Raw genomic sequence first — 11,298 nt, forward strand, 5'->3', positions numbered from 1 at the left:
TTGTGCTCCTGTAATTTCCTTCCAGCAGTTAGGGGAAATCTAAGGCTCTTCCTCAGAAATGAAGACTGTTAAAAGGCTGAGGTTTTTGTCCTCTTTCAAAATGCCACTTTGGTCCCTGAGGAATAACCTTTTCACTACAACATTTCATTGTTACAATGGTTATGTAGTATTTTAAGAAATAAAAAAAGAAGTGTAAATCACATCAGAAAAATCAGTTCCTGACTTTTTAATCTGCTGCTGCCTGTAATGATAAATTAACATTGTATTATGTAGCTGTTTTGTTTTGATTTGGGAGAAGGCTACTTTGCTTTGTAAATACTGAATGCTGGAAAGCAGATTTTATTGCAGTTAGTGGCAGGAAGAGGAATGCACCAGCACACTGTGCTGGGGAGAACAGCCCTCTGGGAGCTACTGTTGGCTGCATTTTTGATTAGGGAACTCATCTCTAGTTTAGTTGAACTCTCTACTATTGTGTGGTTTTTATGTAAGTGGTAGTCACTATTCCTCACTGCCTCTCTGCAGATTCACTGTTTTCTTTTGAAAGCTTGTATTTCTCCTGGAAAAGTTGTGTGGTGCCAAATGATTCCTCTGAAATACAGAGCATCTTTTTGATCTTTGCTGGAAAGCTTTGTCACCCTATTGAGCCTGTACCTTTTATTAAGGCCATTTGACACTAAAAGAATTAAATAGAGGTTTGTCATTAAATGTTCATGGTGTGTCATAATCTTATTGTGTTAATTAAGGTGTAAAACGAACTGTTACTATTTGCCTGTGAAAAATTTTGAAAACTTTAGGTGAGTCTTGAATAATGTCTCTGTTTTTGCATGCTAACAAAACTTTCTTTTTCTCTTCTTCCTCCAGATCCAGAAGAATTTTTGAATATTTTATTTCACCATATTCTAAGAGTTGAGCCACTGTTGAAAATAAGGTGACTCTTTTTTCTTTGTCTAACTCAACCATTTGTAGAGGCTGATGAGGAGAGAGTACCTGCTGACTTTCAGACTGAGACAACTCCTGGAGCTCCTTTGACTTGTGTTAAAATTGCTAGTAAGAAAGATTCAATAGAACAAAGTTATATTGACAAATTTGACACGATTTTGGTAGGTTTTTGGTAGGTGGGTTTTGCCATACTGGTCTTGTTGAACATTAGTTTCATGAGAACTGGACAAAGATCCTCTGTCCTTGTGCTGTCTTCTTGAGATCCTTACTGTCCCCTGTTGTGCAGGAGAAGGGCTGCTCTAAGAGGACCTACAGCACTTCTTAATGTAGCCTACAGCTTACAGCTCCTTGTTTCTGGGACAAGCTGCAGAGATGCTGAGTCAGTGTGTAAGCTGTGGGAGCTCATTTGCATTTCTTCTGAAAGGCTAATGAAAATATTTCAGTGGTTTGCCTTGATCAAATTTGGCTTCTCTGATTTTATCAAAATAACAGATGCTGGCATTTATGTACATATTCATTCTCAACTGTAGCACTAGAAGGATTCAGCTCTCCTGACTGAGTTTGACAGAGGTGGGGCCTGTTGCCCATGCTGTTAGCTGGCTCCTGATATTAGCAGGTTCCTTGCTGCAGTCTGTGGCAGCAGCACTGCTGCAAAGCTGTGTGGGAAATCATAGTTTTTCAGTCCTTTCCTCACTGCTGGAATTGCATTTGTTGACAAGCTGCTGTAGTTCCCTGGTGTGTGAGGTCTATCAGTGCTCCCTCTCTGCTCTGTAACTACAGCATCTGTGTGTCCACACTTAATACTTGCTTGCCTGTCATCTAAGGCACTTTGTTGTTGGGGAAGTTGTGCTTTGGTCTTCATTTAAAGCACAGTTTAAGTGCATAGAGGATGTTTTATAGACTTATTTTCCTAGTCATTGTTACAGTAGAGTTTCAGAATTTATTTTTTCCTTTAAATCTGTTTTTAGATCAGCAGGTCAGAAAGTACAAGACTGTTACTTCTATCAAATTTTTATGGACAAAAATGAGAAAGTTGGAGTCCCAACAATTCAGCAGTTACTAGAATGGTCGTTCATCAACAGCAACTTGAAGTTTGCAGAGGTTGGTGACAACTGTTGCCTTGTTAGAAGTGATGATATCTAGATATTTGCCCATCCAGCAATGGCACAAAAGTAGGATTTAGTGTAAAAACAAAATGTGGATATGTTGGAAATGAGAATACTATGTCAGTGGTCTAGGATGCCTACAGAACAAAAGCTTTTTAGAGCTGTCATAATGACATGTCCTTTGGCTGAACAGACCAAAGTAATTTAGGTAATTACTAAAAGAAAACTTCTTAGTTAATGCCACTAAGTTGCTTTAAGGAGTAATACTCTGAGATATCTTTGTCAAGGTTCTGCAGGTTTAAATAACATAACTACATTTATGGCATTAGAAGTGTCTCTAAATTAACATAGTTATTTATCTCAAGCTCCTCACATTTTATTCTGGCATTTGCCCTAGGCACCCTCTTGCCTGATTATCCAGATGCCTCGGTTTGGAAAAGACTTCAAAATGTTCAATAAAATTTTTCCATCCTTGGAATTAAACATAACAGACTTACTTGAAGACAGTAAGTATATAACATTGCATTGCATAACGAGAGTTGTTGAGAGTGACTAGCACAGTGAAAGTTAAGTCCTCCTGGTAGTTCTGGTGTTTGAGTTTGGGTTTTTTTCTATATAATACTTACCAAGATAGTGTGAGATGCTCAGGCTGAGGACAAATACAAGTTTACTTTTTTCTCTCGTGTCAGTTAAAACCTCTAATTCAAAAAAATGCATAGAATATAACTTGCTTATGTTTGAGTATCTGTGCAACTGAACTTCTTATTTCAAGGCAGTACTTTTCAAATTGAATTGTTAGCAGCAAATCTGTTCATTAACATGGCAGGTAGGAAATCTTAAAAGCTCCATGGAGCACCAAGATTGGTTAACGGGTGTTTACATCATTGACTGTGTTTCAGTAATCTTCATCAGTTTGTACAGTTGCCTCTAATCTGTCATTAGTTCATCAAACCAGAAGAGAACCTGAGATTAGTCATAAACCTGCAGCATGTTGTGCTAGTGCATTTTTCAACCATAAATCTGTTGCTTCTTTTTGTGGCCTAAATTTCTGACATCATTGGTCATCCACTGAATTCTTCACTGTGTTACCTAAGGAGGGACACCCTGATTTAAGTTTGAGATAAGAACTAATAAAACTGCTAAAATGTATAAGAATAATCATCTCTGAAATTGTCATGGCCTTTTCTTTAACTACTTTTTTTTCTTAACTGCTCACATGGCTTATGCTTTTTTTCTGGGATTGAAAGCCACAGGGGCTAAGCTAGCTGAACCAACATGATTAGAGAGAAGTAACTTGATTTAAAAGCCTATTTTTACTTGTTCCTGTATTTGATAGAACTTAATTTTTAACATCTTCTGGTTTGCAACTTACCAGTCTTACATTTTTCTCATATTCCGGAAGAACATTCCCACTTTGGTTGACAATCTGAGTTTACCTTTTTTTAATGTAATGTTTTTCTCCATTTTAAAGTAATAATTCTCCTTCCTTTTTATATTCCTTAATAAAAACCCAACAATCTCTCTTTTCCAAACACAGCTCCCAGGCAGTGCCGGATCTGCGGAGGACTCGCCATGTATGAGTGCAGAGAATGTTATGAAGACATTGAGATTTCTGCTGGGAAAATCAAGCAGTTCTGCAAAACATGCAATACACAAGTAAGTGTTATTCTATATGGGTTTAACCCAAATGGTTTATGCTGTAATAATTGAAAGAATATAAGAGCATAGTGAACCAGGCTGGGTGAGGCCTTGAGCAACCTGGTGTAGTGGGGAGGTGGGTTGGGACTAGATGATCTGTAAGGTTCATTCCTACCCTTAAAGTCTGTGGTTCTATGAAATCAGGAACTCCTGCAATGTTTTTATCAACTTGGCAACTGCCAGAACCAGGGCTGGATGCAGTGGAGAGATATTCTGCTTCAAGTCCTAATTTTATGCACATGCTACCTTGTTAGAGTTGATAAATTCATGACATAGAACTGCTTAGTTTTGAGAGCTGTTGGGTAATTGCATGAAGATGTCAGTCATGGCTTGTGTTCAAGTCTGAGCATAGCAGAAAATGGTTGCATTAAACATGACCTCCCTTCTAACCTCAGATTGGAATTTTTCTGGGCAATGTTGAACTACAGTGGCGTGGAAAAACAGAAGAAACGTTTAGTCAACTACTGTTATTGCTGTTCCATCTCTAATGCCATCAGCCTTCTCTTCTTTTTAGCTTTGCCACTGAAACAAATCATCTTAGAGGGTGTTTCTTCTTCTCTGAAATATCCCTTCAATTGTAGGTTCATCTTCATCCCAAGAGACAGAGTCATAAATTCAACCCGTTGTCACTGCCTAAGGACCTGCCGGACTGGGACTGGCGCCACGGCTGCATCCCCTCCCAGAAGATGGAGCTGTTTGCAGTTCTGTGCATAGAAACCAGCCACTACGTAGCTTTTGTGAAATATGGCAGGGATGACTCTGCATGGCTCTTCTTCGACAGCATGGCAGACCGCGATGGTAGAGCTTTGCTTTCTTCTCTTAATTTTTTTAATGTACATTGTAGATTTCAGTGACTGTTTCTTGAAGTTTTGAGGAGAGAATTATCATTTAAATTGATACACTGTGGTACTAACCTTGACCCAACCTTACCTCAGCACATTGATTTCTTGGCTGCTACTGATCTGCATAAACAGAATTTCACCATAATTTCATTTTGATTTAATTTCAGTTTCATGATTAATTGGATACCTTAGTAAGTGGATTGTACAGCAATAAGTGCAGAAGTTTTCTAGAGGGATTCCTTATACATTTTTCTGTGCTTTGCAAATTTGGCAGAGAGAATTAATTTTAAATAATCAACTGCAGGAATGTGTTTTCAGTCTATATTGAAGTGGATGTACATGATTATCAGATACTATGCAAATATTTTTATTGCTTTTTCTTAAACGACTTCCTGTAGATGTCTTTAGAATAAAAGAAGTAGTCACACATTACAACATCTGTGCCATTCCTTTGAATCTCTTTAGAGTTATCAGTGGAAAACTGTTACCCTGTAATAATACAAATGTCAGTAAAACAAGTGTTCTCTCAGATACTGCTGCATTAAATAGTGTTTAAGTGAGGGCTCTGTTCAATTCTGGTGCATGAGAAACACAGTAATAGATTAAGTGTCAGACTCATAGTAATTTTTGCACAAAGAATTCTTGAACTCCTCTGTTACAGTGTGATCTGGCAGGGAGTGAAGAATTTTGCCTGTTGAAAATGAAACTGCTGCAGGATTAAATTTGCTTTCTTATAACAACCAGAAGACAATCAAGCTTTGTTTTGGAGTGCTCAAAATGTGTATGACTGAAGTCTCTAAAGAACCACTATGTCAGGAATTCAGATCACATGAGATGCTGGATATATCTCCAGCTGATCTTAGGCTTTGAGGGTTTTTTTTTTGTATCATAAATATTTTTCTTCAGCTTTTCTTCTTAAGCTAAAAATGTCTGCTGGGAACAGCATCATGGATGTCCATACCTGTGTTGTTTGGATTTGCTCACTTTTACATGGAAAATGGCCAAGAGCAAACTCTCCCTTAGTCTTGCAAGTCAGGTGCAGACACTGTTTGTAAATCCATCAACTGTTAACAGTTGTCATGTTATTAACGAGTTCAGTAGCATTTGAGGTGGGTTATGCATTCAGGTCACTCTCCCAAAACCATACAGAATTTTTAGTGTTAATGAAAATCCAAAGTTCCCCCTGGTTTTGTGTGAGTGTGGTTAAACTAAAAATATTCTGACACTAACTGTGATTGCTTAAACAATACACTTTTCATAGAAGTTTACCTTGCAGTAGTCCAGACTGGTATATTTAGGTGTTTTTTTAAAAGGCATTTTCAAGAACTGGTGATGCTGTCATAATGAAGGACATTATAAAGAGCAAATATGCATAGATACTATCCTATCCTAATCTGTTTCTCCTTCCTTCCCTATGGTTTAAAAGGAGGTCAGAATGGCTTTAACATTCCACAAGTTACCCCGTGCCCAGAAGTTGGTGAATACCTGAAGATGTCTCTAGAAGAATTACACTCTCTGGATTCCAGAAAAATCCAAGGTTGTGCACGGAGACTGCTTTGTGATGCTTACATGTGCATGTATCAGAGTCCCACCATGAGTCTGTACAAGTGAACAATGTTCTCTGCAAAACTGAAGTAACAACGTGGAGTTACTGACTGTGCATTTGCTGCATTTTGGTTAGTTTCAATGCAACCGTTGCTGGCAATGGAGGAAGTTAACTGTGACAGCAAAAGGATTACTGTTCCAAAAAACGACGTGTGGAGTTCTGTGACTGAAGTATTTAAGCATTTTGCACTCTAGGAAGTGTGCTTGTGTGTGTTTGTTTTATAAACAAAGTTAAGTTACTAAAACTTAAAGCTTTAAGTGCATTGATTATACACAGGCTTTTTTTGAAATGTTAAAGGTGAAATTGTATCAGAGGAGAAACCTCCTCAGTCCATTGGCAATGTAAGGATACACAGTGTTCTTGCTCAGTGAGTTTCTGTGGACAGGGATGGTGATTCTCATGTGTTTCTCTATGCTTTACCCCACCCTGTCTGCCCACACTTGATCTTTTTAGAACCAGAGATTCTCTCTCAAAGAGAGAATGACTTCTGGTTTAGTAAGATAAATTTTAGACTGTTCATTGCATATTAATTGTGTTCTGTTATCTACTACATTCTTTTCAGTTCCAAGACTCATTTAAAGATCTGAATTCCTGTCTTGTGAAAATCAAGCACACAGACTTGCTGTGGTGTTAACTTGCAATTTTTGGAGGGGAGAAAAGGAGGAGAAGAGGATATTAAGGGGAATATAATTGCTGAAATATAAAATTAGCAATGAAAGTTAACAGAGGTCTTTTTCTAAGTGTCTATTTTTAAAGAAACAAAGCAGTCTGGAACAGATCAGCAACTCTACACAAATGATTCCAGGACAAAACAATAAAATAGTGGATTGCCTCAGGGAATGTCACTGAAGTGGATTCTAGTCCTTGGTAAACAGAACTGACTTTTCTACAGTACATTAAGCTACTGCCTGGGAATATGTTATACATCTGATTCTGCTAATATTAAAAAGAGAATATTAGAAATCTCTGCCTGGCAAGATGAAACTGTAAAGGTAGAGCAGAGTTTTACTGTATACCAAGAATCTGATGAAAACTAACTAACTTGAAAAGCTGCAAAACCTGTGTTGATGTAAAATACTGTACTTTGAAGCCTGCTGGTTCCTGTTTGCAATGAAATACTGTTGGGTTTAGTTGCCTTTTAGCTACTTCTGTCTACACTGACTAGCAACCATGCAACTCTATATATACAGTAAAATCTGGTTGTACAAATTGCATATATGAGCTGTACATTTTCAACTCTTAAGATTTTTTTTTTTAATGGAAACTTCCTTTTAGGGATCAAGTCTATAGAAGGAGAGATCACAAAATAGAGGAAAAGCCACTTAGAAAGAGCCACTGTTTTAAAGGACATGGAGACTGATCCCATGTTGTAGAAAATGTGGTTACTTTGTTCTTCTTGGAAAACCTAGACTCTTTCTTTGGGACACACTCTACCACAGAACAGTACAAAAGAAAGATTTGAAAACTGCTTGAAGGACTAATCTGTCTAAAGCAAGGGCTGCAGAGGGGGTTGATCTGTTCCATTAGCTGTTGCATGAAGTGTGCTCTAGTTTTTCACTCTCAAGAGCAAGAAAGTTATTAGAAGTGTCACTGTTGCTTTTGCCTCTAAGAGTCTCCTGGCTTTCACGTTCCCTTGCCTTATTTACCTAGTCTGTGCTCTTTGGCAAAGCTCTCTTTTGTTCACTACTACTCTGTGCTTTTGACCTCTTTCTCTCCTGAAAAAAATCAGTGAAGCTTTAGTTGATGTATTCTATAACCATCTGGCAATGGATTGGTTATCATCTATGGGCACTTCCTCAGATACATCCCATCCTGTTCTGGGCCAGCAGCTCGAGTGTGTTGACAAAGATGTTGTAGAAGCATTGTAGGTAAAGAGAGCAGACCTCAGCTAGACAGCTTGTGTTCATTACCACGGACTAGAGACCACTGAGATGGTCTGAGCAGAAGGTGTGGTACTACCCTGGCCTGTGTATTGAAGGAGAGGCCTGGCCACAGCCTCCAGGTACCTCGGGGGATGTTTTTAGAGAGCTGTTTGCACCCTGAAGTCTGAGGGGGATTGCCAGACCAGGCAGTAATAATGCAACAGACTCAACTTGCTCTCTATAAAGTTTGAGCCCCTGTTTCATCCTTCAACTCCCCCAACCCCACTGTGTCTCTCAACACAAATGGAGGAGCAAGTGGTGTCCCCTTTGAGTAAGGTACAAACAAAGGCACAAGCACAAACCTGTGTACCAATGAGACCAGTTTGAATGTCTGGATTCTTTCTCCTCTAGCCAGAGATTTATTTTTGACTTTTCCCAATGCACTAATTTCATATGTCTTCTCACACCCTCAGCCCCATTACTTAAAGCTATAGTTACCTCTTCCTGCCTGAACTTGGAGAACAGCCTTGGACCTGCTATGACCAGAGGAGAGACTTGGAATTAGCAGCCATATTCAAGTTTTTTAGATGAATAATCTTGTAGCAAAATATATATTCTTTTTTTACACCTGCAAATATCCAAGAATCCCAGTTTTTCAGGATACTTACTCTATTAGCAGAAGTGAATTAATACCCATGGATGTAAATGAACTGCTTGGCTGCTTGCCTCCAGTCTTCTGGCCTTTCACTGGGAGGGGAAAAGGAGTGTGAACTCTTCCTGTGGGACACAGAGGGAATGTTCATTACTGTGCACACTTCCTGGTGACAAATACTGTGTTTGGCAAGTGCTTTACAGCAAAACAGTAAATAGTTTTGCAAACAGTATATGATTACATGGTTATTGCTTACCAGGTTAGTTTATTGCTTACCAGTTAAGAGGGCAGAGATGTCTTCTAGGGCATAAAAAAAAAAGTCTTGTCTTGACAATTGAGTCCTTCTTTTAATCTAAAAAGTGTTGCTGTGTGCTGTACTGCACTGCATTGGAGGTAATTGGCAATGTAAATGAAATGTTACAGAAACTAAGCCCAATTTATATTTCCTTTCTCAGAAAGGACTATACAGCAAAATGATTTCACTGTGAAAGGAAACTTGTAAAATAACTTATATACAAAGGTAAGAAAGTTGGATTTTTTTTTTTTAGCCTTCAATATATATTGTAGGGGAATTGAATAAGCTATTTTGAAGCAACAGCCTGCATTTTAATCATCCACTGCTGCTAAATGTAATGCCCAAAGATTCCAGTGACTAAGCACCCAATATTTATATTGTTTAATGCATTTGGAAACCTCCCAGTCAGTTCTTTCTTTGTTTTAATATGGTGAATGTCCCCAAAAATTAATAGCACTTAGCTCACTGCTTCATGGTTTGGCTCATAAGTACTGCTAACAATGGCCTTAACCTGTGAGTAGGAAAACACAGTTATCATTTCTGACAGCCTGTAAAAATGTGAAGTTTCATAGTACATAAACTTTCATAACTGGGGAGAAAACCTGCACCCCTATGCAACTCACCTGCTCTGCTAAACATTTTTTAAACAACTATGAGTGTAAGATGGAACAAATCACTGTGCCACTAAAATGCTTATTTTGAACATAGAGGGGTAAAGAGAAAAGGTGTTAGTTAAAGGTGATGCCTTATGCACTACTAAAACAAACAACAAAGAAACCAACTAACCAAACCCACAGAATGCTTGTTCTAAGGTGGGAGAGATAACTGGAGGAAATAAAACCACAAAACCATCTATGTTCAGCAAACTTCTAATATCTGTGCTCCTGATTCTGTGCTCTTGAAAAAATGTAGTAGTGTTGTACTAAACAGCCTGTGAGATTCCCATTTTAAGCAAGTACTTATGTGTTACAAGAGTTACTCTTAACCATAAATGGTTCATTTCAATGCATTTATTTTTCTTGTGCACTTTATACTCCAGTGACTCGCTGAACGTGGTTACCATGTGCCCTAACGTTTGCCTGTTCCATGCAAGGCCAAGGCACACAGGAACCATGTGCTTTCCCAGCTGAACTGGGGTAAAAAGCAGCTTGGAAGCTTTGTGTATTTTTACCACTGTAACAAAGCATGTTTTTCTCTGTTCTTGATGTTTTGCTAATAAACATCCCCTGTTTTGTGCACAAATAGTCTCTTACACTTACAAAGGCTGTCTCCAAGGATGTGTTAGGAAAACAAACCATTGGATCAGGTTGCCCTCAACTAGCCTTAACTTGTTTTCTTTTTCTTTTTTTTTTTTTTTTTCCCCAATGGTAGACCTGAATGAGCTGCTGCTGGAAAGGAATGTACCATGTGCTATTTCTGTATTAATATTAATTAAAAATATTATTCTTATGGCTCTATTCATTTCTTTGGGGCTTGGAGTTTTGGGAGCTTCATTAAAATGAATACAGGGATGAACTAGTTTGTTTGGTGAACTTATAGAAGGGTTTATGGCTATACATTTCTGTTAGTCTTTCTCCAGCATTTCTAGGAAACTTAGTATTCTCAGACCTGATCTGATGCAGTACAACAATTCCTATTTGTCTTACCAGTTAGTACCTGATGCTGTAAGAGAAAACCACTGATAAGTGGCTATAGCTACCTCTAGTTTGCCTGTGGGAAAACATGACATTTTTAAATGCTTAGTACACCAGCTTAGCAACCCTAGTGAGCAGCTCCTCCTGGGCTAATGTTGTAGCTTCAGTGCTGAATCCATAGCTCCCAGTTGACACTCTGTAAACTAGTTACCTAGAAAAACACTGCTACCCCACTATTCCTGGGATTCATTTTCTTAATTTTTTCCTGAGTATTGGAATTAATAATAACAGTAATAATAATAGTGAAAGAAGTCCTGCCTGGGTCTGTAAAAGGAATATGGTCAATTTAAGTATTTTTTAAAATCTGAATGAAAGCACTTAGACATTTGTAAAAAAATAGTTGAAAAAGTTATCATAGAATCAAAGAATCAACCTGGTTGGAAGAGATCTCAAGGATCTAGTCCAACTCTACCGTGGTTACTAGACCATGGCACTAAGTGCCACTTCCAGTCTCAGCTTGAAAACCTCCAGGGATGGGGAATCCACCACCTCCCTGGGCAGCACATTCCAATGCCTGAGCACTCTCTCTGGAAAAAATCTCTTCCTAATATCCAACCTAACCCTCCCCTGGCAGAGCTTGAGTCTGTGCCCTCTTGTCCTGCTG

At 38.4% G+C, this 11,298-nt stretch overlaps 1 protein-coding gene across 1 annotated transcript in view; it reads left to right on the forward strand.

The window, feature by feature from the left end:
* LOC103799373 (ubiquitin carboxyl-terminal hydrolase CYLD-like) overlaps positions 1-6,196 on the forward strand; it is an 18,097-nt gene extending 11,901 nt beyond the window's left edge. Inside the window, 6 exon segments of the mRNA XM_009071687.1 lie at positions 862-928; positions 1,908-2,040; positions 2,443-2,551; positions 3,583-3,701; positions 4,325-4,541; positions 6,012-6,196. Of these exon segments, the coding sequence (XP_009069935.1) occupies positions 862-928; positions 1,908-2,040; positions 2,443-2,551; positions 3,583-3,701; positions 4,325-4,541; positions 6,012-6,196 (830 nt within the window).
* Positions 6,197-11,298: the final 5,102 nt, after the last annotated feature.

This window comes from Acanthisitta chloris, unplaced genomic scaffold, assembly GCF_000695815.1.
Source record: "Acanthisitta chloris isolate BGI_N310 unplaced genomic scaffold, ASM69581v1 scaffold3603, whole genome shotgun sequence".
Lineage (NCBI taxonomy): Eukaryota > Metazoa > Chordata > Aves > Passeriformes > Acanthisittidae > Acanthisitta > Acanthisitta chloris.